This window comes from Blennius ocellaris, assembly GCF_963422515.1.
Source record: "Blennius ocellaris genome assembly, chromosome: 23".
Classification (NCBI taxonomy): Eukaryota; Metazoa; Chordata; class Actinopteri; order Blenniiformes; family Blenniidae; genus Blennius; species Blennius ocellaris.
The window spans coordinates 10,638,331-10,665,385 of NC_137672.1; the positions used below are offsets into that span (position 1 = coordinate 10,638,331).

The window sequence follows — 27,055 nt, forward strand, 5'->3', positions numbered from 1 at the left end:
TTTGTGTGTTTTTATCACTATGATAGATCGATTATAGGACTCATTGGCACCTGCTGGAGGAAGACAGTGGAATTCACAGTGTGAATTCACATAACGAGGCCATAGAGTCACCAATCAGCCCAGATGCATGTTTTGGATTATGAAAGGAGTACATAAACAACAACAACAATAATAATAATAAAAGAAGAAGAACCAATGGAAATAAATGGACCAACAAATGCATGTTCAAGCAAAATCTAAAAATTAACATAAAACGTGTATATGATATGATATCCTGGTTATAATTAGGAAACATTTGTAATCTTTTTTGGGGGTTGAATCCGGATCCGAAAGTGATCCAGTCCCTGGTTTGTGGGCCGCAGCAGGTCCGGACCCCCCTGACACTGAGGACAGAGAGAGAGAGAGAGAGAGAGAGAGAGAGAGAGAGAGAGAGAGAGAGAGAGAGAGAGAGACTCAAAATGCTTTTCTATCGGGTAACGAGCTCATTGAGGAGCTGACAGACCCTCCCTGCAGACCTTCAGCCTGTTCGCACTCTTTTCCCTCTCCCACCGGCTGCACTTCTCTGTTTTTCCTCTCACTTCTCTGGACACTCCGGCTGCACTCATCTGACTTTATTCCACTTTTTTTTTTTTCTTCTTCTTCTCTGCAGCTCCAGGGCTTTTCTCACAGGTCAGTCCACTTTTTCTTCTTCTTCTCTATATGTGTGTGTGCGTATATATATATGTATGTGTTGTCTTTTGTACGCGATGACAGCAGCTGTCAGTGTGTGTTTTGTCACGCAAACCTTCACGACGGGTGAAAGTTTTCTTTTTAACGGGATCTCTCGCTCCTTTTGGATGTTTACATAACATTGCAAACGAGGTCAGGGACAGGAGCGAGCGCCTGAGTGCACAAGTTCACAGCTTCCAGTGTTTTGCAATGAGATATTAAGGGGATTTACGCACGTTTACCAAATGCGTTTAATGGCTATAATAAGAAAACTTCATTTGTCGTGTTTGCAACATTTGTTGACATCAAAAATCGATGTAATAAAAAGTATGCATTAATTGGATTTTGTTCAGTTTAATTAAGAAAAACGCAAGTCTGATCTTTAAATTGACAGTTTAACAATCTTCCAGTGTGGAGGCAATTAAAACAAGCGGTGAATGCGTCTTGCTGTGCAACATATGGTTTGTGTGAGTGAGTGAGTGAAAGGCGCACACACGAGCGCGCACACTGACGTTTCAATTTGCCCGTCAGGCTTTTAATTGTGTAATTGAAACCCCTGGTGTGGCTGCTCTTTGTGTGTGTGTTTGTGCGCGCGCACATGCGCGCGTGCTTATTCTATTCACACGCTGCCAGCACAAATCAAAACACTAACATAGTTTTCACTCCAAGTCATTTTCACTGGTCATTCCAGTCATATTTTCCAAACAGCTGTTTCAAATGTCAAGATTGCAAAATGTGTTCATCTTGTGTGGTGACGGTGAAGATTTAGATGTGGATCTAAGACCTGTGTTGAAATATCTTGATAATGGATTCCTATGTTTTAGTGCAAGGGATTCTTGTTAGGTTAAATGTTGATTTTACTTCAAAAAAGGGACAAAAACTTAAGATTGAAGAACATAAGAATCATTTATAGCTTTGACCTTCATGCTTTAAAAAGTTACTCAAGTCATCTTTCACTACCAAAAATTATTATTCCTTTAATCCTCAGTAAAGAGAATGTATGGTTTTAATGATCACTGACTGTAGCATTTACTGATGAAAGACTGTTTTGTAATTAGCTTTGTTGTTTCCGTAGTTAACGTAACACTCACAATATTTAAAATGTTCATATTTTACATGTATAAATTTACTTTATCTTCCATTTATTGCATTCTGTGCCAATCCTGTGAGCTTTTGGAGCCATTTCTTGATCTCAGACGAATCCTAACGGTCAATTTTCAGCGTTTATGGCCATTTTAAGCTTCAAGCCCTCATCTTCTGTAACTAATCTGGCAGGCAGGGCTTGAGCTTTCATAGCCTGTAATTAAAACAAATGCAGACCAGTCCGCAGCCAAGACAGCAGCCTAGACTGCTAATGAAATAATTTACTGGAGGGGGTGGCGGTGGGGGCAAGTCGGGGCCTATTTCACAATCCCATAAAAGTGTTGGAAGAACACAATGAGCCGGGTCAGCTGTGAACAGGAAAAAACACTGGCACAGCTCCAGCGGTTTCTCTCACAGCATCCTTCCTCAACTCCGCTGAGCTGTCCTCCTCTCTGCCCAGCAGGAGGTGGAGGTGGAGGAGGAGGAGGAGGAGGAGAGGAGCGACTCTGCTTCATCCTCGTCTCGCACAAAAAAAACAGTCGTCTTTGGGTTATTATGAGTTACGGCGACACTCGAGCCTCAGTCTCGTTCTCCCTCATGCTCAAATAAACGGTTATGTAAAGGCTGCAATTCACAACTGGAACACTTGGACAAGCAAATAAAACTGCAGGGATGGAACCACAGGGAGACGTGTGATAATGAAAGTATACAGTATGTGCTGTGGGGAACTTAAAGTTGACAATCATATTCACAAGAATCAAAATAGCAGCATTCTTTTCTTTTTCTGCTTTTATGGGTATTTCTTCTTTTATTCCTTGCCTCCAGTAGGCAGCCTAAATACCCATAATTCCTAATGTGTGACATCAGTAAACCCTGAAGCCAAAAGAGACTCTTGTTTGGATTTCACTCTTTAAGAAGCATTAACGTGAAATCAAATACTCAATGTTAAACTTGGTCTAACAAGAGTTACTTTTTAAGAGATTTATGTGAAAAAGCAGTGTATTTTTTCACATTTATTTTGCTTTACGCAACAATTTCATTTATTTGGCGACACGTGGCGCTGCTGCGGCTCGTATTTGGCCTCTGTAATGCATCTCAGCTGAGTTACTTGTGGAGTGCGTTGCCTACTAATTAAAAGTTAAACAAATCAAGAGGCTACGGTGTTACGTTGAGCTGCTTTTGGCCGTCATCCCCGACAAAGCCCACAGCTTCTCGACCCACATCAGGAGCAGATCAGCGTGCGTTGCTGGAGTAACTTGGCTCGTGTGGATGAGAAATCCAGCAAGTGACTTTTCTGCTCTTCATATCTAGAGAACAGCCGTGGAAATCTCTGACCTTGTTTCCTTCTGACTGAAAGCTTTATCCAAATATGGCTCACATGTAGCCTCCTGATATGTTCTCCACTGTTAAGTAATGTGAGAAAGTCTGAGCCAATGAGTCACTGCCTTACATCATACGGCTCTGAAACGACTTTGAAACTGTTTGAAAAAAGGAACTCCACTTGCAAAGAACTGACCCCAAGACTGTGCAATCAATTATCCTTGGAGATCTGATTGCTCATCAATTGAAAAAGATGAGTAGCAGTACGGCGAAGGGTCGTTTGAGATGTTCCCACGGGCCGCTTCCTTACGTTTCCTTGATTTTTCCAAGCCGATGACGACGAGCCGAATGGAGATAACCAGACGGCCTGGTGCCAGTTGGACCTTGGCTCACCTTGCTAACCCTTCACTGTCTGGATGCTTCAGTTGGCTGCACCCAGTTTGGAAGCGTCAAAGCCCCAGCTTGGTGATTAGTCCTGACGTCTCCTCTGTAAACAGAACAGAGATGGTCTTACTGCAGCGTGATCCTGCAACAGAGTTGGTGCCCTGTTTTTTTTGGGGGGGGGTGGGTTTTTGTATGTCTCCTGGACTCATGTTGTGGAAAGCTGTTGAACAGAGACACCATGTGCAGCCTGGCTCTGACAGTAATCAGTCTATGAATAATGAACACACTCACACACACACAACCCTGCCATTGACAGCTGTTTGGTATCTTTGTGTGTGTGTTAACTCTATCAGTTGAGTGCAGCTGCATGCCTGCCTGTAGCAATTATGTTCTCCCTAAATAAGAGCCAATGCTGGGAGGAGGAGGAGGAGGAGGAGGAGGAGGAGAGTGTCTGCATGTGTGTGCAAATCAGCACATATACTATTAGGCGATTAACTTACTCAAAGGATAGCTGCGTCGTGTGTGTGTTTGTAGTTCAGACACACATGCTGTTTGAACTGTGTGTAATATAAACCGGCTCAGGGCCTCGTGGAGTGTTTTTGCACGCACGCACGCACACACACACACACCTGCCTATCACTTGCCCCCTTTACCTCTGTACAACGCACGCAGTGACACTTTCTTGGTTCACAGACACACACACACACACACACCGACTCAGACATATGGTCTGTTCTCAGGGCCCGCATGTATTTATCCTCCCTTGTGACCCAATCACTCCTTGAGATCCTCAAAGGGCCTGTTGTGTTGCGTTCTCCATTCACACACACACACACACACACACACACACACACACACACACACACACACACACACACAGACCCTATAAACACTCACTAACCCCGTTGGCACCCACAGGCCTTCTCCCCAGCCTTTTCATGGTTAATTTGCTGCTCAATAGGTCAGGAGGAAAAGCAGACATCAAGCTCACACACACACACACACACACACACACACACACACAAAATCGGCTTCAAACGCAGCGAGTCATGCGGGTGTTCAGGCACTGGGGGTCTCCCCGTTGTGCTTTTTTTTTTTTTCCCCCTTCCCAGACACATCTGACTTTCAGCGACTCGCCGGGTCATATGAACATGAGCTGCTGTTAAAGTCAACAACGCCTCTGTTGTTGCGGTCTGAAGCAGCCGCGTGTTTTTCAGGAAACACTAATGAATGACCACTTAAGATATTTGTCTTCCTTTCCTCAGTCATCAGATGTTTTACTCATGCCAGCCATGATCTACTTTTGCATCTAAAAAAAGGGTGTCCCATGATGATTTATGCACATGTGGGGGATTAAAAGGAATTGCAAAACTTTCAAACACAAAAAGAGGCTGTTTTGGAGTTAAGAATTGCCACTAATATTTGTTTATTCCCACCCACATTGAGCAAGTTAAGCCATCAGATCAGCTCAATGTAGACATTAGTTATATATTTTTTTTTTTTAAGCGGTTTTTCATGAGTATCGGTACGTCAATTTGTAGCTATCAAACTGTTTGAAGTATTAAAATGTACATTTATATGCAATTGACAGTATCAAATGTAGGGACGCTAGTACAAACGATTTTAAGTCTAAAGCATCACTGAAGACACAATAATGAAGCAAATCAACACTTAACTTTACTTCAAGAGCCTTTCTGAGTGACCGGAGGGTTATTCAGATCAACATGGGGCAGAATTGATCAGTAGTATCATAGCAGGCAGCGTTTCATTGGTTTCATTAAGAGTTCACTGGGAAATAAACACAACAAGGCTGTAAAAATGAATGTGTTGATGGCATGTTGCAGTCAGAGGCCAATGCCATCTCATTTGGCCACTTTTAAAACACCTATATATAAAAAAAATCTCAAACAACAATTGTGAAATTTATTTTACTGTGGACATGAAAGCACAAGTCTCAGTTTAACTGGTGTAGCTTAATTTGGGCATTTAACTCATCAAAGAAACAACAAGTTGTGACGCAGGCGTGCAACTCGTCATGAATTCTCATGAAATCTTGTTAAAAGTTCATATTTTAGCCGGTCGTCACATGCAGTGACTGAGGGAAAGTCCCTGCTACCACAGAACAAACTGAAGAACAGTCATTCTCCTGTCCCACTGCTTTTTCTATCATGGTCGATTCCTTTTACACAACAGATGAAAAGATACATGTGCAAACAATAAAGAAAAAGAGGAAGCACTGATTCACACCTGTGTGTGTGTGTGTGTGTGTGTGTGTGTGTGTGTGTGTGTGTGTGTGTGTGTGTGTGTGTGTGTGTGTGTGTGTGTGTGTGTGTGTGTGTGTGTGTGTGTGTGTGTGTGTGTGTGTGTGAGAGACTTTTCTCTCTGGAGCTGCTCTTCATGAGATAAAAGGACAGCTGAAGACCAAGAGGCTCTTAAAACCCACACTAAAATTTAACAGCCGCACCAAATAAAGAGGAAATACAGCCTAAATATGCCACACGGAGCTGTTTCAAGGAGCAGGTTCAGTCTTCAGAGGTGCGCACGCTTAGTTTGGCTCATTTAAATTGTTCAAACTTACCGGGAAAGCAATCTCATGAGAACAGCTTGTGTTCAATCACTCATATAATTTTACTTTCTTCAGGAAGTTTAGGTGGAAATTAATGCCATTATTCTCCAATATTACAAAAATTTGATTTATGACATTTTTACGCTGTTTTCACGCCTATAGAAACTCTTCAAAAGCAGCCAAATTCAGTGTCTTATCATTTATGCACACATGACTCAATCAATACATTTTTTTCAGGGGAAAAAATCCAACTTGATGAGTTCAGAAAGTCAAAAATCTATTAAAATCACAGACATTCATGTTTGACCTTGGATTTGCGCAATATATTGCAAATGTATCCCGATATTGCCTGTACATTATATACATATTGAACTGCAAAAGATGATATTTCCATGCTCTAAACATTCAAGTTCAGTGTGTTTCAAATGAGGATTTTAAGTCATATTGTGATCAATCACATTCACAAAAATGGTGCCATTCCATACCTGGTGGCCACAGGGTCGAAGTTAGAATCACAAAGATTAATGAAACATTAACAAAGTCAGCAGTGGACAGTGCCCAGTTGGTAACATCTCCTCCTCCTCTCTGCAGACTGCGGGTTTTCCCGGTGATGACCTCACTGCTGCTCCCTGGCAAAGCCCACGCTGCGATGAAGGACCTCTCCTCCTCCTCCTCCCCTCTCACCTCACTGCTCCACTACCCGTCCTCCAAGACCGCCGCCGTCCCCTTCTCCCCGTCCGCCGGCCCGGCCTCGTCGCCCGGCTCGCCGCTGTCGTCGCCGCCGCTCTCCAAGCCGCAGCCTTTCTGCCTGCAGACGGGGCCGCACCTCATCGCCAGCATGCAGCTGCAGAAGCTCAACTCGCACTACCAGAACCTCGCCAGCGCCTCCACCGGACACGCGGCGCCCGGCGGCGCCCAGAGGGGCTTCGGTGCCTCGCAGCTGGTACCGGGGAGCCAGCTCCTGGGGCCGTCCGGAGGCCTGGCGGGAGGCGGGATGGGCGTGGGGAACCAAAGCTCCGGCACCGGTGGACTTATCGACTTTGACCCCGTGGACGAGGAGGTCCTCATGTCTCTGGTGGTGGAGCTGGGTTTGGACCGAGCCAACGAGCTGCCGGAGCTGTGGCTGGGGCAGAACGAGTTCGACTTCATGTCAGACGTGCCGGCCGGGTGCTGACGTTGGCGGTGCGATGAGGCAGACGCAGGCGCGGTGGGAAATGACCGACGAAGACAGAGGAGACGGCTCTCCCCGTTTGGTTTTTCCTCTTTCATTCCCTTCTTTGGTTGATAAAACAAGGAAACTGAAGAGACAAAACTGAAACATTCCCCCTGGTTCTATTTTGCTTTCTCACTCGCTCCATGCGGACAACACAATGAAAAAAGCTGCTTTTTGATTTCTTTTCATTTTCGCCATGGACATGGTTTTCGTAAAACACTGCCTTTTTCCAAAACAGTGGCGGCGTCTGTCCTGTGACTTGTCTTTTCTCTTTCATGTAAAAGCTTTAGCAGCGTACGAACAGAGACGAGGAGAGAAAGACTTTCCTCCGTCACTCCGACTCCTGCTTAATGGAAACAAGTTGACTGACATGAGAAGGGCTGACGGAGACATTTGAGACGATCTCTTGGAAGCGAACCTTTAAAGACGAGTAAGGCACACCTGTGGGGCTTTTCTTTTTTTTTTTGATCCGTTCTCTTGATCAAGTCAGCACTGAAGGAAAATGAAAACCGGGAACTTTATGGGAGATTTGCAAAGGATGGCAAACACTACGCTTCCTGTTTTCTTAATAGACGATATTAGACTCTGGTCTCACAGGAAAGAGACTCCTGTCTCTCGCTTCACAAAGACACTGATTGTCCGAGAACTGGTTATCTCCATGTGCTTCTCTTTCTTTTTGTTTTTTTTTGTTTTTTTTGTTTGAATTTAGTTCAACCAGTTGTATTCACAGAACATGTTATTTAAGACAGTTGCTGATACCCATCAGGAATCCTGGACAAGGAGTGCTTCTGTAGCACGTCTGAAGTCAGGGTCCACCTTTGTGAACATCATGAATTAGATCAAGAAATGTGGAATCTGCTGCAGCGTTGGACATGAACGGAGTAAAATGTGTCTCTGGAACACGGCTGCATTCAAACGACTAAAGCAGCCTTGAGCGTTGGTCATGCAACTCACTATTGCATGTGCTTGGTTGGTTTTCTCTCCTACAGGGTAATAAACATGACCCGTCACACAGGTGTCACTAATCGAAATGGCATTTCTCATATGTTTTGTCCACATTTTGGGGTTATAAACCTCCATTTTGTTTTCTTTCCTGCTCGGTCACTTTGATACTAGTTACAAAACAAATGAATATCAGACGTTCATGTTTCTGATAGGAAACAGTTCAGCCTGGAGGCTGCTCTTTGCACACTTTTGACCTAAACACACACAGTGTTGGTATGTTAATGCCAAAAATTAGATTTCAGACCTGCTCTGCTCAATAAAACTATTATTGTTTGTACTCAACCCATAAGTACAGAATCCGCCTCTGTTAAAGTCGCAAGATGCAAAAATTCATGGGGTTTAAAATGACAGTAATGGAAAATAATTAAAATCAAATTTTTGTGACTGGCGTGTGGTCACTTGAAACTCATGATCCGTGTAGTTGGCTTTTCTGTTTTTTTTTCACCAGTTTTGCGGCAGCCACAGCTTCTCTTACACGCTTTCATGGAAAAGGTTTCAATTGATTGTAATCTGCAACCTCACTGCTTCATGCCATGAAATTAAAACACAATTTACTTTTAAATCCTGCTGGTTTTCCGTCATGTGAAGACAGATGTGACACATACAATTTTTTTTAATGAGGTAACTTTCTGGCAAAATTTTGTTTGGAGCTTATTGGTTCAAATCCCAGAAAATCTCAAGTTGATGCGAATCCCTGAAAGCAAATCCTCGCCCAAGTCTTCTGACTGCGACACAGAAATGAACTTTGCAACTGAACTTTGAAGAAGTCCCTCAGAGGTGTTGGTTTACGTTATAACGTCTGCCGCGCTGCCATGTCCAATCCAGGTCTCCGCCATGTGATACGGTTGAAATCTGTGGCTGAAAAGCAGCTGACAGAATCAATCTGAGGGTGGTGGTTCTGTTGCTTTTCATACGTGAAACTACACGTTCAACAGTCCAAAACTACTTCTCAGTTTCAGGTCTGGCCAACAATGTACATGTAAAGCAAGGCCCAGAACGAGATGCAAAGATGTCAACAAAACCCCCAAAAAACCAAACCAACTTACATTCATAATAATGTTTAATTCTGTTTCAATACTGAATGGAAAGCTGCCGATGTACTTTCCATGAATAAGAATGTATTTGATTAACAGAGGATCTAGGTCCAGGCTGCAAAGAAACTTATGGATATTGTTTTGTAGGGGTGTCAGTATGTAGAGAGAATGTGAATCGACATTCAACTGCACCGTGACTCAAATGTGAGTTTTCATAACCCATAATCAAAACTCACGAGATTGTAATAAAAACTGTATGAAAACTTTGAGGATATAATGCATTTTACACATTAATGGGTTTCAACAATCCAAAAAATAAATACATACAGTCTCTTCCAGCTTTCTTCTTTAAAAAAAAAAAAAAAAAGCATTATATGTTAAAAACACTTCACAAACTCTTAATTTTTTAGATAAGAATATTTTTCAGGACATTAGTACCATTACTACAATTATGACACATAAGGAGGTTCGCTTTACTATAAGATGAGAAAAACACAGCCATTTTGGTCATTTTTACACTTCACAGCTGATTTGTATTCCACATCAGTAATATTTTATTGTGTTACTCAGACTCCAGAAAGTCAAAATGTAATAAAAGTAGGTCCTCTTTAACAACAAAATATTTTAATCAGTGCCTCATAAAGGATTGAGACTGGACACTGTCAACCTTTCACTTCAAACCTTTAAATTTGCATCAAACTATAGGACCTCCATGACTTTTCCAGATGTGGTTGGTTCATAAATAACCTCACTTAACTTGGACATCACCTTGGTTTATAGAATTTGCTCACTTTCCACCAGGTGTTTTTCTTTCTACAGACTTAAAGTGACTGGAGAAAAGAAAATCCTGGGGGGGCTTTTAAAGTGTCACCCGAGCCCACCTATAGATGTTTTACTGTGTTGTCCTGTACTGTAGATGGATGTCGTTGAGGCGCGGGGGCTCTGACCTATATCTGTTGTGGTAAGAGGAGACCGGAGGGCATCGGGAACAAAGACCCTTTCACCCTCAACCTGGTGTGTCTGTCATCTCGGTATTGTGTGGTCTCATCCTCGACCCCACATGCAAAGAAAACTATAACACAGCAGTATTTCCAAGCATGACCAGAAAAAAAAAAAAGAAACACACCTGCATGTGCATTTGCATCCTTGCAAACACATGCAACCATAGAAAAGCAACCGCAGACAGAAAAAAAAAAAACCAGCACAGGGATTTTATTACAGGAGAGAAACAGGACCTGCAACCCTGAAGCAGGCACTTGTTTGGTTACACACTGACTTTGCACGGTTTTAGTGTGTGTGTGTGTGTGTGTGTGTGTGTGTGTGTGTGTGTGTGTGTGTGTGTGTGTGTGTGTGTGTGTGTGTGTGTGTGTGTGTGTGTGTGTGTGTGTGTGTGTGCGTGCGTGCGTGCGTGGCAGTCAAGCCTTCTGTGTCTAAATAAATTAACACAGCTTGGCGTGAGTTTTTCTTTCACTGGTGGAAAGATTGGTGTGTTTTCTGTTTGACATGTGTCCAATCCTGCATCTTTTTCACCAACATCCCTACACACACACACACACACACACACACACACACACACACACACACACACACACACACACACACACACACACACACACACACACACACACACACACACACACACACACACACACTACCCATTTTCACATTCTGATTGTTGATAAAAGTCTTACTTTACAGCACTTTGCCTTCTTTCTGTGAATTAAAACCTGATGAAGGAGTAATTTGACCGAGCCTCCCACCCCCCAACCCCCCCTTTGATGGGTATTTCCTTTATAACGAGAGCTTCACTGACATGGCGACAGAAATAAAGATGCTACTCATCACATCCAAATCCAGCAGATGCAGACAGACGAGCTGATTCTTCCCTTCCTCTGTCTGGTCGCCCTAAGTGGGTCAAAATAACATTCTTCAGATGGAAGTACAGCCTCTTGTTTGTTTCCCTCTGCTCCGTCTCATGCATGTTGTCTTGCGATCCTCTTTAAATCCCAGCTGAGTGAATGGTTGTTGTTTTTTTAATGGTATGTGAACCCCCACCTCCTCCTGAGAAGCTGCATGGTTGAGATGCTTGAATAGTCTGAGAGGCTTCATTTCCCTCTTTTCCTCTTGACCCCCGTTATTGCAGATTAACCCAAACCAACAACTTTTGAACCAAGAGCTCCTCAGTATTTAAAAGTTCACTTCCAATTACTTCTTAAACACTTTATCACGCAACTACTGACCATATTTGGTAACATCTTGTTTTCTTCTTATAACTTTAAAACTACAGTAGATACATTTATTAAAATTGAACTGGACTTCCCATAGTTTCTTAAACATAGATTTTTCTCCATTTGACATAATATTCAATATCACTGTGCACAAACAAACCAGTGCAGTTACTGTACAGCTGTCTTCAAACAGACACACAGAGTGTCCAAAAAGTCACAATTAGGATACTATTTGAATGCCAATAACACATTATTACACCAGTATTTAGTTGTGTATTCAAATGTGGAATAAAGAAAATATATCCTTTGTCTGGTTTTCACAACACTGAATAACATAATTATCCAGCTTTCATATTAGCTAAATAATCCTTGTAATTTTAGTTCAAATGTAAGAAATGGAACAAAACATCTCTCCTTCCTGTAAAAACCAAGGTTACCTTATTAAAACTTCCTGTTGTGGCCTAAAATTAATCAAACACCAAATATATACTTCATATTAGGAGGAATATTGTGAGTATTCAGTGCAAAGGTATTTTAGTATCCAAAAGACCAGGCTGTTAACAAATGGATCCTGGTTGATCCGATAGTGTCACATTTAAGGAAAACTCTCCACTATCTGGCAACGCCAAAGATATTATCCAACAAACCATCAGTTCAGGCTATAAATGCTCACATTTTGATATTTTAACAAAAGGTCCTACTACAAGAGGGATTTATTACTTTCCACTGATGTTTTTTTCTGGGCTCCAGAGTCAGGACAAACAGCCCAACACATCCCAGGTGGAGGAATCCTTCAACAGAAGCAGATTTATTAATCAGGTGAAAGCTGAGATGTAAAAACCAGCAGATCTGCTCATCAAACCCACTGGACTGATCCAACACTTGTTTTTAAATCACGCCTCTTTCTTTTAATCTGTGCATTTACGTTTTTTTTGTTATACCTGCAGATTATGTCCGTTATTTATTAATTTTTTGAACGGATTGTTTTTCATTTATGATTTTAAAAGCACTTTTCTTCTCCTCAGCGCTGGAATACTTTTCCTTGTAAATATGTAAATGACTGAGATCATATTAAAGAAACAAAATTATTGTACTTTTTTCAATTACAGCTCGGAAGTTTGCGGGAAATAAAGGTAGTAAAAGTAAACTGGAGTGACTGGTTTTTCATCACTTACATGTTACTTGATTAAAAAGACTCAGATTAACTAAACAGCACAACAGATTGGCAATTGCTTTGCTTCCACCTGCTGGTTGAGAAGAGTAACTGCACGCAAATACTGACAAATAGAAGACTATTACACACTCTTTACATGTTATAAATGAATGAATACACATGTGAGGAAAGAGAAAGAGACTATGTGACGTCAAATTGGTCTTTTATGACACTTTCACATTTCCATTATTCTCGTTTGCGACCAGGTGCTACCAGTAAATTCACAAGAGAAACTTAACACATAAAATATGTTTAGTGAAAAAGCTTAATCCACAACAGCCCAGAACAAGTGACTCCTTACCAGACAGCCATCATGTCTGATAGAGCACATTACATTATGTTTACATGACTTAATAATCTGATTACTGCCGAGATCACGACTGGATGTGCATGTAAGCAAGCTGATTGTATATCCGTTGGTCCAACACCACAGTAGGCACATGCGTACAACACAGCAAACAAGTAGTTCGAGCAATGATGCGAAACAACTATTCCAGAAAATTACTCGAAGTAGAACTTACAGAAAGCAAAACCCAACCCAAGAGTCCAGAAAATATTTAGCAAAACATGGCATCTTGAGTTATCACAACAATTTCAATATTTAGTGGTCATACTGACAATAAATCGCAAGTTATCATCACTAATGGGTATTATTATTATTGTTATTATTGTTTTTTTTTTTTTTTACAGTGCAGTGACAGCCTTGAAGAGACGCAAAATGACCACAAAGAAATGCTTCAATTAACCCCAATGTTTCCTCAGCCTCCATGCTTTGTGTCCGATGAGAACGGGACCGTCTCAAATCTGTGTTTTGGAGCAGAGGATTTCTGAAATCGCACATATACAAAGCTGCAAAATATGTTTGAAATGATTCTTTTCTTTTTCGGAGCACCATAAATGTAGAGAAAGCTTGTTTGTTGTTTGTCCAGCTCATATACTTAACTACACTCTATAATCTGAATACTTACCATGTAACTGATCACTATGGGGCAGTATAAGCATGTTATATTAACACATCGCGCGAGCGCCCACGTCACACGCTGTATTACGTTAAAACTACAACTCCCGTCGGCTGTGTTTAATCACACGTCCATGTCCGCGCAGTGACGCTTGTTTGCTCCGAGTAATAAATATAACAGACAGAAGAAAACACTCGTTTTATTTGAAAAACATGATTCTCTCAGTTTTTTGTTTGATGTGTTTGTTTTCTATTTAGAATTTGACGAATGTCGTCGTGGCAGGGACCCGGCAAGATGTATATTTATAGCACTAAAGTCCTTAAAGATATGTAAGCTGTTCCGTAAGATAATATTTCTACATATACAAAGTGTATGACTTCGATGCGTTATTTTTGTTTTGGAAGTCACATCAACAGCGCGTCTTCCCGCTGCGCCTCTGCTCGCTCATTTACGGTAATGGTACTGATGCGGGATGAGTCAGGCTATATGATGCTCCTGCCCCTGCTGCCATTTCATCAGCAGCGAAAGCCCACAAACACTCAGCAAACACTGGAATGAAACCACGGGATTCCCCTCTGACAGCCAGCACCTCATCGGCACCTGTGCTGGAAACAGAGAACTGAGGCTTTTGTTCGCGGCTCCGCGGAAAAGCGCAAGATCCGTTGTTTTGTTTTTGGTTGTTTTTTTCCCTCCCTCGTTTTCTTTGCACCTGCTCCGAATGCGTTTCTTCTCTCCATCGGGCCTGACATTACCCAGGAAAGCAGCCCTTCACACCAGGGGCCTTTACCGCTGAACTTCCGTCGTCGAGCCGCAACATTAAAGGAACAAACACCGAGGCTTTTGTGGCCGGTCCGGTTCGTGTCGCTGCGCCCCCGGAGCGTCGATCTGCTCGGTGCCATGGAGAACACATCAGCCTGGTCCTGAGCAGCGGCCACAGGAGAGACCATTCCGGCCTAAACAACACGCCACTCCTGCTCCAAGTAAGCTCATCTCTACTATTTATACTCTTTGTTGTTGTTTTATTTAACAAACCATGACGCGCAAACGTGATCTCCAAAAGCGGAGCTGTCTTTTGATGATGCAATGATGTGCGCCGCGAACAATGGTAATAATACATAATAATGATGAGGATAGTTGTAATAGTACTACTAGAATACAGGCAAATAGTTCAAACTCGTGATATGCACCGATCCGCACCATTCTGACATTACAACTTGTTATAAATGTGTGATTTGTGTTCAGATCCTGGCCGTTTTTAAACCTCTGTAAACACCGGACATGTAAAGCACAGTGGGTCGACGTCCATCTGGTGTCAGAGCCCCACTAGGCTGCTGTCCTCCGGGGATTCAGACACTAATGTTTGCAGACGCAACCCGAGCGCACGGAGAGGCGCAGGGGCTGATGGGAGCCTGCGTGCGTCTGGCTTCCTGCCCGCCTGCTGCTGGTGGCCTGATCGGCAATAACTGTGTAGTGTAAAGATTATGATAGGAGGCAGGCTGTGGATGGGCTGTGTGTATAGAGCTGGGAAGCTCACATTTAATATGGCTTTCTGTTGTAATGGCAATTATTATTCGGTGGAAAATAAAAAACAAAACAATAGCTATATTGTACATAAGAGGGAAAATTAACATTATTGTTTTCCATTTCTGCCAGAACTTGGTGAACATCACCGTACTACCAATTAAACTTCATCCACTTCTTGCAAGGGAATACAATTGTTGGACATATGATTTATCAGGTGATTATAAGATAAAACAAAAAAATTATAAACACGGTGAAGACGTTGATGGTTGGTTGTTCCCTTCTGCTGATCCCACAGTGGATCACGATGTTTGACATGGCGTACGTTTTACACCTGATTTGAGCCCTGATCCTGTCAAAAGTTCACTACTCTCATGTCTGGGACTGATTTAAAAATATCATAAAAAATATAATAGAAAGTAAATGAATAGATATGAAAAGGACAATTTCAACTCCGATTTTTACAATATTTAAAGAGCGACAAGATTAGCATCTCACACGCAACTTCAAAAGTATTCATTGCTCTCCTCACTTGTCCATCCAGTGTTCTCAGGTTAAGGTAGGGACTACAACAATCAATTAATGATCAATGGTTAAGTCACAGTTAAACGTACAAATTCCATTAAGTCTAACTAAGCCCTCAGTTTAGGTCTAAATACTTGTGAAGTCACACGTTCAGATGGCAAAGCCTCATCAAAAAGAGCATTAGGCCACGGCCAATAATCCAAGAAGCAGCCTTTCACTGAAGCATCAACTGATGCCATCAAGTGACCAAAAAAAACATAAGAGGATTTTCTCCTATAACTCGTGGTTTTAATTGAATCACGCACTGCGTACAATGAGGGAGCCATGTCCGGGCACATGTGTGGGCAAACAGCCATTTAAAAGGTTTATTTCAGCAACTGAGTCAAATCGTAGCCAGCATTCATGTTTACCACTTGACCTTACAGCTGCAGTTTAGTCGGCAACAGAACAATTGTGGATCCGAGAAATGTCAACATCAATTTCTTCTAAAAGTAGTAAGACCAGATGCAATGTGGAAGTGAAAAAAAACAAGTGTATGTCACAGACACATACTTTTTTCATCAATTCATCCATCCGTGGTGCACTCTAAATTGTTTCCAGTCCATCAAAGGACCAACACAGAGACACACACACACACACACACACACACACACACACACACACACACACACACACACACACACACACACACACACACACACACACACACACACACACACACACACACACACACACACACACTTATGTCTGTGAGAGATCAAAATCTAACATTTATATACACATACTCAACCCATGAATGCACAGGGAGAACATGCAAACTCCACACAGGAACAAAGCATCCATTCATGTCTTTTTTGTCCACATGGATCCCAATCCAAAATAATAATATGCTTGCTGGAGCATCCTTAGTTTAAGTTGCTGCATTCAGGCTTCATTCATTCATCTTAGTTACTTGTTTTGTCCAACTTTGGGCGGAAACAGACTGGAGCTGATCACAGCTGACAAGGAGCAAAGAGCAGGCCGGGCCCCCACAAGGAAGAATAAAACCTCCTTTTCACACAGGCTGACGAAACTCTGATTCAAAAATGTGTGCCATATTGGAAAGATCTGCTCTCAGTAATCGAGTCATCCAGTTTTCCTGTTATTGATAAAAACAACTCTGTCATAGCCGGAGAATATTCAGTAAACGTCACCAGATCCCAAGTCTTTAGTCAGCTGTAAATCAAATGTTCCACTGTAAAGAAGAGAAAACATCAGAGGGCTTGATGCGCTTGACCCACATAGGCAGCAGGAAGTGTGCCGGTCAAATGGTGGCATGAAGCTGGGTTGGGGGCAAAGCTCAAACTTTCGCTCCAGGGCCTGGCTACTTATTGATTCAGCCCTGCTGACGGCAGACAGGAAAAAAAAAGAAGGAAAAAAAAAAACAGCCATAAAATAATATTCTCGTGATAGTTTTCCTTTCTCTTCCTCTTTCTTGCGCAGCTGCTGACCGGCAGACAGACCGACGTGTGCGCAGGAGAGGCAGACAGGTACGAGCCGAGTCATGGAGGCCATATGGCTCTATCAGTTCCGGCTGATCGTCATCGGGGACTCCACCGTGGGCAAGTCGTGTCTGATCCGGCGCTTCACGGAGGGCCGCTTCGCCCAGGTGTCCGACCCCACCGTGGGGGTGGACTTCTTCTCCCGGCTGGTGGAGATCGAGCCGGGGAAGCGGATCAAGCTGCAGATCTGGGACACTGCGGGCCAGGAGCGCTTCAGGTGAGCTGTGGGAAAGAGGTGTTGTTGTTCACTCTTCTAGTGTGCGACAGTAGTGAAAACACTGTTGTATTTCGTCACATGTCCAATGGTTTCTGATTCATCGTCCAGTTTCTTTCACGGCTTGAAATGCATATTTTCTTTGCACGTGCAATGCACAAATCATCATCTCAACAGGAAGGTTGGGTCTCACCTGTCAGCATGACGAGTGTCTCCATGGCAACTGCAGCCGGTCCCCTCTGAGACCGAAGGACGACTCAGATCTTTCCTTTTTCTTTTTTACAGCCGGTATGCAAAACACCGAGAGGTCGTTTTGAGGAGAGGTTCAGCTGAAGCTGCTGTCCAATTAATGGTCTCCAAAAAACGGCAGAGCTTTCTGTATTAAATCTGTATGTGAGGGACAATTCAAATAAATGCCTTGAAGAATTTTTTTTAATAAAACTGGGCAATATTAAGCATTAAGAACAAAAGCAACCATTTGGTCTCTCATCTAGCCTTCCTCAATTCACAACAATGTCATAAAGAAAAAGAAGAAGCCAAACACTGTTACTGGTCCCACTGCTGTGGGAAGTGTTGGTTTTGTCTTAGCTATCATGCTAGAGGAAGAGAACTGTCCACCAAATTAAGACAATCTTAGTCCAGGTTCGATATAGTTCCTCTCAGAGAAACCCTAAAACCTCCCCTACATAGATTTGGCGTGATTAATTTGAGCAAGTGTTGGAGCACCACCTGTGCCTGAGAAATACCAATAATCTCACTAAATGTTCAATTAATCGACTGCTAAAAATAGTCCCTGAACAAATGGATTACTCACCCCATTTGTATATTAATGAAAAACTACTGAGCAGAGATTTTTTTGTGTGAAATGAATGTAATGAACTGAAGGTTATTTATAGGCATCGTCAGATCGTTGTGGTCTCACAGAGGTGGACTAAAAAGTTTCCTTGATAGAAAAGCGTAAAAGGACGACTCGCCGCCAGGTATTTTGGGAAAACGTGACGCTGCAGTTTGAATCCACCTCCTTTGCTCGCCCCACCGACGACATCCATCTCATCCCAGTGTTTTTTTCATCTCTGCTGTTCTTGCTTCCATAAATATACATACAGTGTCTGTGTGTGCGTGTGTGTGTCAAATCAAATGAATCACTCTCATCCTCCTGCTGCTCTCTTAATGTATCCTCTCAGTCCACTGATCCTCCCTTCTTCCTCTGTCTCATCTCTCTTTCCGCATCCATCTCAAGCCTGTAATTTTCCTCCCCGTTGTATTTATGCCCTTGTTCTTGATACCGTGGCTCAGTTACATGCATCATGAGGGAGTTGGTGTGTGTTCGTGTGCAGGCAAAGTGTCACATCTTGGCTAAATCTCACAGTGCCTCTCATAGGAATGTGTGTGCGTGCATCTGGATGTGTGTCTGTGTCTTAGTATTTTCAGATCTGAATCTACATTTACACGGATTAGAGTTTGCATTGATATCTTTCTATGCACGACATATTAACTTAGACGTTAATTGATGGAAATATTTGAAAAAATGTTTTAAGAGCGCCGAAGTGGTCAAAATGCACTACATAACTGAAATCTATCCGCTATTTTAGACAAGTTAGATGATGCACACACGTAAAAGAAAATACACAAAAACACACACGTGCACAAGTCACTGCTGTTGTAACAAAATCAGACGTCACTTTTCTATTTCCCACTCAGCTGACATGGGCTCTAATAAATGCTGATATTGACATTATTGAATCAAAAAAACACTTATTTAGTGCACGAACAAGGCTTGTCCACCACTTAAGTTCTCTCTTCCAGTCATACAGAGTAATTCTCATGTGCTTGAACTACCGGTCTTAATCTCTGCCTTCGTTTTGCGTCTCCTGCAGGTCCATTACCAGAGCTTACTACCGCAACTCGGTGGGCGGGCTCCTCCTCTTCGACATCACGAACCGCCGCTCCTTCCAGAACGTCCACGACTGGCTGGAGGAGGCTCGTAGCCACGTCCAGCCGCACAGCATCGTCTTCCTATTGGTCGGCCACAAGTGCGACTTGGAAGCGCAGCGCCAGGTGTGTGCAAGAGGTTATGGTTTGTTATGGCTCGTTGATGGGAGCCGGACCTCGGGCTGTTCAAAAGACTGTCAAACGTCACATGATCTCGAGAAGAGACTGACGGAGACGTCACCTATGAGGGTGCAGGAGTCAGTCCGTCCTCATCAGACATGGGTCACCACAACTGTTGAGTCTGCATAAGGTAGTCTGCAGCTCAGATGCAGAGATGTCATTTGCTTATTCGTGCACATACGAACGACTCGCAACTGCAAACCACCTCACTTGAAAGAGCCGTTCAAACGACCGACTCGTTGGCGAACGTCACATCTCACGAGGGTATGTCGTGGTGGTGTCTCCTTTAAATGTTATGTAATATGTCATTTATCAGTGTTTGCAGTTTTAAAAATAGACCCGCGTCCACATTTAGATCAGCACATGTTTGACTCGAAAGCTGTTTGATTCTCTCGGGGTAGCTGTCAGCCGGAAAGGGAAAAAAAAAAAAAATCAAGACTGAAATTCAGACGTTGCAGTATGATGCTGCAAAACTCTGCCCAGTGAGGCGTCCTCGCTCACCTGTGGGACAAGAATAAAACAAACTGAGACACTATGCAAATTCTTCTGCAAGTCAATTCATGGGTTCTAAAATTGCTCGCTTCCAGGATTTAATGTTTGCACGAGGAGGCCAATTTACCAGCTGTTATTTTGGTGATGCCGAAGGATCATTATCAATGGGAGGTCATTTCAGCTGGATTAGCAGCTGTGGAAGCAACTCCGGCTTTTTCCAGTGCCCTCTCTCCTCTCTCCTAAGAAACATTCATGAATATAACTTTCATCATAAAATGCTATGTGGAGACGTTTCTCACTTAGTAAAAGATGTACCATCGAAAGAATCCAGTTCTTGTCTGTGAAATTTAAATGAAATGTTTTAGCCTTTTAACATGTAGCATCTCAAGACATACTAACAAAACAGCCTTATATGTATATAAGAAGAAGCAACAAATACACAAACATCTTGCTCACACCTTCACCAACCATCCACCCATATCTCCACCCGATGCACAAGGAATGAACCGTAATGACCAAAAACAACCTGATTTTCAAATACTTGAGATCAAAAACAGGTTGTTTTTCCAAAGAGAATATAAAGTCCTACTGCAGCAGAAAATCTTAACAGAGCTCAAATTAAAGAAGAAGACCATTTCAATTATTTAGAATGACCTCTGTCCAGCTTCTTTAAAAACAGTAAGATGAAGCAATATTGGCGCTGAAAATAAAGAAGAGTTGTATGGAATAAAAAAAAAAAAAGTTAAATTCATGTAGACCATCTTAGTAAGCACATTTAACGATAAATTAAAGCCGGTTTTAGGTCGTTCCTTGATGAACTTGTCCCTTGACCGTCCAGTAATGGTGTCATTTGATCTTCTAGGTTTCCCGCCAGGAAGCAGAGAAGCTGGCGTCGGCATACGGGATGCGCTACGTGGAGACGTCGGCCCGTGACGCCATCAATGTGGAGCACGCCTTCACGGAGCTGACCAGAGATATCTTCGCCCTGGTGCGGTCCGGCGAGATCACCATCCAGGAGGGCTGGGAGGGCGTGAAAAGCGGGTTTGTTCCTAATGTGGTCCACTCATCCGAGGAGGTGACCAAGAGCGACCGTCGCTGCCTCTGCTGATCTGGGACTGAAGGTTTGAGGAGGAGCGAGGGGGTTCAGAGGGGGAACCACGGACTGAGGCGTCGGCCCTCTGACATGGAACTGCTGGTCAACCCTCCGATGATCTTCCTTCAGGCTGGATACAGAATGGGACATGTGAGGAACTTCAGCGGGGCAGCTGGTTTAAGGTGGAGAAAAACACCTTGGGTGATGGGTTGGAGCGGTCGCACTTGATTCTGCAAACGAAAGGATCACTAATGTCCACTTACCTGCGAGAACTGCCATGAATCGATTCCCTCAGTTTCGTTTACCACATCCTGAAAGTTGTATGAAGGCCTTAGAAAGAGGATCCATTTTGGTTCATTGTCACGATACGATGACACTCCCAAATGGTTTCTTCTTTTTTTTTAACCCCCCCCCAACATCTCATCTTTTCACCTCCCTTTCCATGTACCTTTTCGTCCCAATATGCAATTACATGACCACTTAGAGAGTGACCACTTTTACGTTTCTTTCGACGCATTCCAGTCAGCTTAGTCTTCTCTGCCCACGGCCGACCATAAAAGCTCAATAGAGGAGTCCTGGAGGTCTTGAATATAACAAAGGAAGGATAAATTCCCACCCAGACCAGTGACTTCGTTGTCGCTTTCCGTCTCGGCGGAGCAGGTTTGGCCTCCAGTGACGTCAATGACATTGACGCCGTGGCCACACCTGCAGTGAACACAACACGATGAGAAAACACCGTCATCCATTCATTTTTCCTAAAGCAGGACGAGACGCCGTGTACAGCTCAATTGACCAACTCCTTGGACCAGCAGAAGAAAAAAACAAACAAACAAACTCCTAATGATCTGCTCTTCACTGGATGGATCAATAAGACCTCTGGAGTCAGACGACACCTTAACAGCCGAGTCCGTGCTGACTGTGGAGCCTCGCTCAGGACGCTCACATAAGTGGGGGATATTTTATTTATTGGAGGTAAAACAAGCAGAGCAGGACGCGACAAACTTGCTATACGGACTCAACAATGGAACCACATTACCCACAATGCACGCTGCCTATTGTAATCAAGTGAGGAAGTCGGTTTACCCAACAAGATACAGGCACAGGGAACAGTACAAGGTGAAAGTGTGTCCAGAGCGAGCCATTTACATGCCTTTCTTTATGTGTGCACACACACCTGCGTTTCCCTTTGTTGTCGTTTTAGAGTCTTAAATGTTAGAGTGCCGCAGGAATGTGGTATTGTCTCACACAGAAGTTACTGTCATTCAGCTTTCCTTAACGAAAACCCAATAGGACTTTATTTTTGGTTTTGAGTTTGTTGCATAAAATAGTACAAGTTTTAGCATAGTGAGATAATGACTGATATAAGATTCAACACTGAGAAAGTTGATAAGATTAATGGGAGTTCATCCAAATACAGGAAAAGACACTTGAGACAACCACTCACTCATACAAATACACACATTTAGCGTTTTTAAAATATCGCAAGTTAAAAGCGAAGCCCTCATTAAATTCACCAGAGCTAAAAAATTTTTATAAAAAAAGGCAAAAAACAAAACAAAACGCAGGGGTTTGACTCCAACGACACTCCCCCTAAGCTCCCAGTTTAAAATATAGTTCACTGTACTCTTTCTTGTTTATGCGATCTCAAAACTACTTCAAAATGGAAGCTTGAAGACGAATTTCACGGAGAACAACCGTAGCTTCCACCCACTATGACATTTTAATGCTTGAGGAATCCAGTCCTTCAAATTAAGATTAACAGCATCGCCAGCAAGTGAATGGATGAAATGCTTCTAATAACACTACAAGCATCAAACATCTTGCACGAGTACTTACGGCTGCAAAGTCCACATGTCAGAAACTGAACATCACTGAGCCTCGATATGAACTCTGGAGCTTTCAAGCTGATTTAAGGCTGAAAAAGCTGAAAGCTGCCAGTTAATAATTTAATTTAGTGCAGAATTTCCTGTTAGTGTGACATGGAAAACACTATCGAGTAATAAATATAAGTTGGTACTCAGAAATGTAAATGGTGCGGTTGTATACTGTTACATCTTATGTTGCAATAATAACGTGTGAAAACTTTATGAGACCGAAATTCAGGGTTTTAGCGAAAGCAAGCTTATCAAATTCACTACAAGTGCAAAGATGATTTCCAGGGAAGGTCTTCCAACAATGTGACGCCACATTGCACGAAAACACACTGAAATTCTTTAAAACTTAAGGAAAACAGATTTTAGACCACAAGGCCACATAATTAAAACGACTCCATTTTTAATATGAAGTCTGATCGTCGGCGACTGAAAACATTCATCCCTGTTTTAACCAACATTTGTCCGACATCGGCCATTCATTCATCCGCTCTGACAATACTACATAACTTTATTAAACTGACAATGGTTTGGATATACTTAAAGTATTCGGCTTTATTTTCTCATAATTTAAACACAGAAAATGTGACGTGTTTGTTATTTTTCTGAATACGCGCAGATATCTGTTCAGAATACCTTACCGTACTTTAATCTGATCTCTGTTTCCACTCAGATTCATTAAATCTTTTTTCAGTAATGAATAATTCTAGCAGTCCTCTGTCGGCCAGCCAGGATCCTGTCCACCCACACATCAGTTTCCCGACACTGTATGTCTTCTTCTTACATGTGTCTAAAGAATTATGAATTTTTTTTTTTGTACTTCTCACGAATGTATCAGCAGGGGGAGAAGGTGAGATTTTACACCAAGCTGTCATAGAGGAAGTGTGAATGTGAACGTGTGAATGAGAGATATTTCCATTCAGGGCAAAGTCTTTGCTCCTGAAGCTTTGACGAAGGTGATTTACACGACTTTGCTTCATTTTTCATGATAACACTGTATTTACTTACGCGCTCTGTTATTCCTATCAGTGAAATGCTGTTGCTTCACGGAAAGTCTTCAAAAAAAAATCCTACATGCTGACCTTCAGATTTTAAAGGTCGTTTTTTTTTCTTTTTTTATCGTCACGACAGTTTAGAAAGTCTGCGTGGGTGTGTATCGCTGGCGTCTGCTGTGTGTCTGCTCAGACCCGTTCTCCAGATGCACACCTTTAAGCTCTGATGCACATGTTGGCTATACTCTCATCATCCAGAAGCATCGAGCATTTCGTTCTGCGAACTGGAAAGTACCTTTACCTGCCTTTATATACTCACTGAAAATTAGTTGGGGTTTTTATTTCCACCTTGTTTCAATCTTGATGCTGTCTCGGCATTTGGTGTATCGAGGTTACATTTTTGAGTAAAGAGTTCCATCTCCTAATATTTAGAGCTGTTGTTCCCAACCACAGGGTCAGTGATCCTCTTGGATGAAGCCAGAGGTGACATTCGAGACCCAACTCTAACCTTTAGTCTGTCCACGTAACCCACACCAAAGCATATGCACAAAAAGAAGAAAATATTATAAAAGTGAAAATAAACTACCTATTTTGTAAGATGCTGGTGTTTCTGCTCGGTTTGCCTTTGATTAGCAACACGTCTGCTCGTGAAGCGCCTCGGCGCTTCGATCCTCTCTGAGCTGCGGTGTCTGAAAATGTGTGATACACAGCAAAAGCTGCTGATTCCTGCAGAACTCGTGTCAAGTCTCTGGATGAAATAAGCAGCTGCAGGCAATTAAACACTACAGTGCCCATCGGAGAGGCCGTTCGCTTTCCCAGAAGCCCCGCCAGCTGCTCACGGCCTGAAAGTGGCTCATAAAGTCTTCATTTGAACTTAGTACAGAGAGCGACTTTCCTTTCTTACTCTGCTCGGTCACATGACATCACAGAGATGGTGAAAGACACACATTTGGCTGAACTTGCAGTCTGCTGCATCCAATCGCTGTCAGGCTCCCACTGATGCAGAAGGGTTGAGAAGGAGGCATGAAACCAGAGAGGTGCTGACAAAGTCAGCGTGGGACGAGCGACAGGATTGAAGAAGGAAGTCAGTCGGTCAAATGATGGAAATCAGTTGTGACAGCTGTGCAGTTTTGCTTTTTTCTTTTGGCTGATCTCGAAGGGAGACTGTGGCTTACTGGCACTCTGAATCGTCCTCTGCCAGCAAAGCTTGGCAGGGTTCGGTTACCCTCAGGATGCATTCACATACAGAATACTAACGCCTTTTGGCTTGTTTCAGGCTGAGAGTGGGGCTCTTGTGCTGGTTACCGAAGAATTGTGCTCGATTAGTTTATTAGTTAGTGCTTAAACTATCAACCCTGTCTGAAAAGCACCAGGAAACAGCTGAGATACATATCTACAAGATTGAAACGAGGTGAAATGCAAAAAAAAAAAAGAAGAAGCAGAAGCCCTGTTCATCATCATAAGACTGCTAAAATCCCTGAAGAGCCCATTAGATATATTTATGTTCTTCATAAGATTGATTTACATCGACATGCCATAGGTCAGCCTGTTAAAGGATATAAAAAGTTTTTTTGTTGTGATTCCACTTTGTGCCACAAGATGGTGCAGTGAGTCACTCAAAAATATATTCCTGCATTCGGTCCCAAGATCAGAAAAAGCAGCAGATTCTCTTTACAGCCACACTTGTGCACAAAACGAGCATTACTCAGATTTTAACATGCTGTAACTTTAAAATAAAACACAAGCAGGGACCAAATCTGTGTTCATAATACTGAGCACCCCTAACTTCCCTACAACTTGACGTCTCGAAAGACTATTTTTATGACTGTTAGTTTAAAAAAAACAAACCCAAATGATAAAGATGGCATATCTTGGTTTTAACAAGAAGTGATGTCACTTCCTGACATCTGGTCATGATCAACCAGCTTTGCTCTTTGGGTTGTTCCTTTTCTAAGCTGGAGTAGCTGGATTCGACTCATTGCTTCCAACTTGATGTGCAGACTTATCGGTAAGCGAGAGAAAAAGTGAAATTGAGGGGTTACTTAAACTACTGGCAGTGGTACTTTAACTCACATGTTGGATTTAACCACAACTCCATGCTGATTTGCACATGCCAAATATGTATGAAGAAACAACTTCATAGTTGTTTTATACATATTAAGAGCAGAAAACATTGTTTTACTGCAGTCAAACCGATATTGTGTTTTCAGATGCGACGTCTCTAAACTTTTCCAAGTAATCCGATTTTTCTTTGACAAACAATGTTCAACCTCAGTCATCATGGGAAAACTAGGCGAAGAAATAAGCATCCTCCGGTGGTTTTCTGTCAAGTATTCCCATAACAAAGGTTCACCTTGGTGAAAGTCAGCCCTGTACTCAGAAAGCATGTTATCTCCTGGGTGACGACGGCCGTTTCCTGCCCTCGGTGTGACCCCCCCCCCCACCCACACACACACACACTTCTCATGGTGCACCCAAAAAAAGATGTTTCACTTCTTCTTTTCATCCCTCTGAGCTGTACAGGGAAAACTGTAGATCACTGTCCTGAATCCTGCTGGGTCGAAGCAGAAAGTTTCTCGTCCTCTGCTCTACTTATCTATCAACAAACTGAAATGTACTTCAAAAAAATAAAAATAAAATTTAAATAAAATAAAACGTGACTGGAAAAATAAATGTGTCTGCCAGTTTGTAATGAGAGACGACGACGATGATGAGCCACTGTGAGAACATTTTGGAGAACTGCAAAAAGAAAAGTCAACCTTATAATAAAGTAATAGTAGAAAACTGAGTAACAAGGTGAGAGATATGTCCACATCTAATTAGGCTTGATAAAAATGTTCCTGTTCATCTCTATATTTGCTCACTGTCACAATAATCAAATTCTGTCATCCTATATTGACTAGTTCAGGATCAGCACAGACTAAGGAACGCAACAAGATGAGTGAAGTGACAGACAATGTGTGTATTTTTCACCAAAAGGC

The 27,055-nt window shown here is 42.5% G+C and overlaps 2 protein-coding genes across 2 annotated transcripts; both read left to right on the plus strand.

Annotated features, from left to right (window-relative positions):
- Positions 1-536: 536 nt before the first annotated feature.
- cited1 (Cbp/p300-interacting transactivator, with Glu/Asp-rich carboxy-terminal domain, 1) lies at positions 537-8,675 on the plus strand. The gene is made up of 2 exons (XM_080519475.1): positions 537-669; positions 6,653-8,675. Exon 2 carries the CDS (start codon positions 6,672-6,674, stop codon positions 7,233-7,235), a length of 564 nt encoding a protein of 187 aa, XP_080375601.1. The 5' UTR covers positions 537-669; positions 6,653-6,671; the 3' UTR covers positions 7,236-8,675.
- An 8,627-nt stretch (positions 8,676-17,302) lies between these two features.
- LOC308147333 (ras-related protein Rab-39B) lies at positions 17,303-21,226 on the plus strand (the record flags this gene model as incomplete). Its single annotated transcript, XM_080519443.1, has 3 exons — positions 17,303-17,517; positions 19,392-19,572; positions 20,981-21,226. 3 exons carry the CDS (start codon positions 17,303-17,305, stop codon positions 21,224-21,226), a joined length of 642 nt encoding a protein of 213 aa, XP_080375569.1.
- Between the last annotated feature and the right edge of the window lie 5,829 nt (positions 21,227-27,055).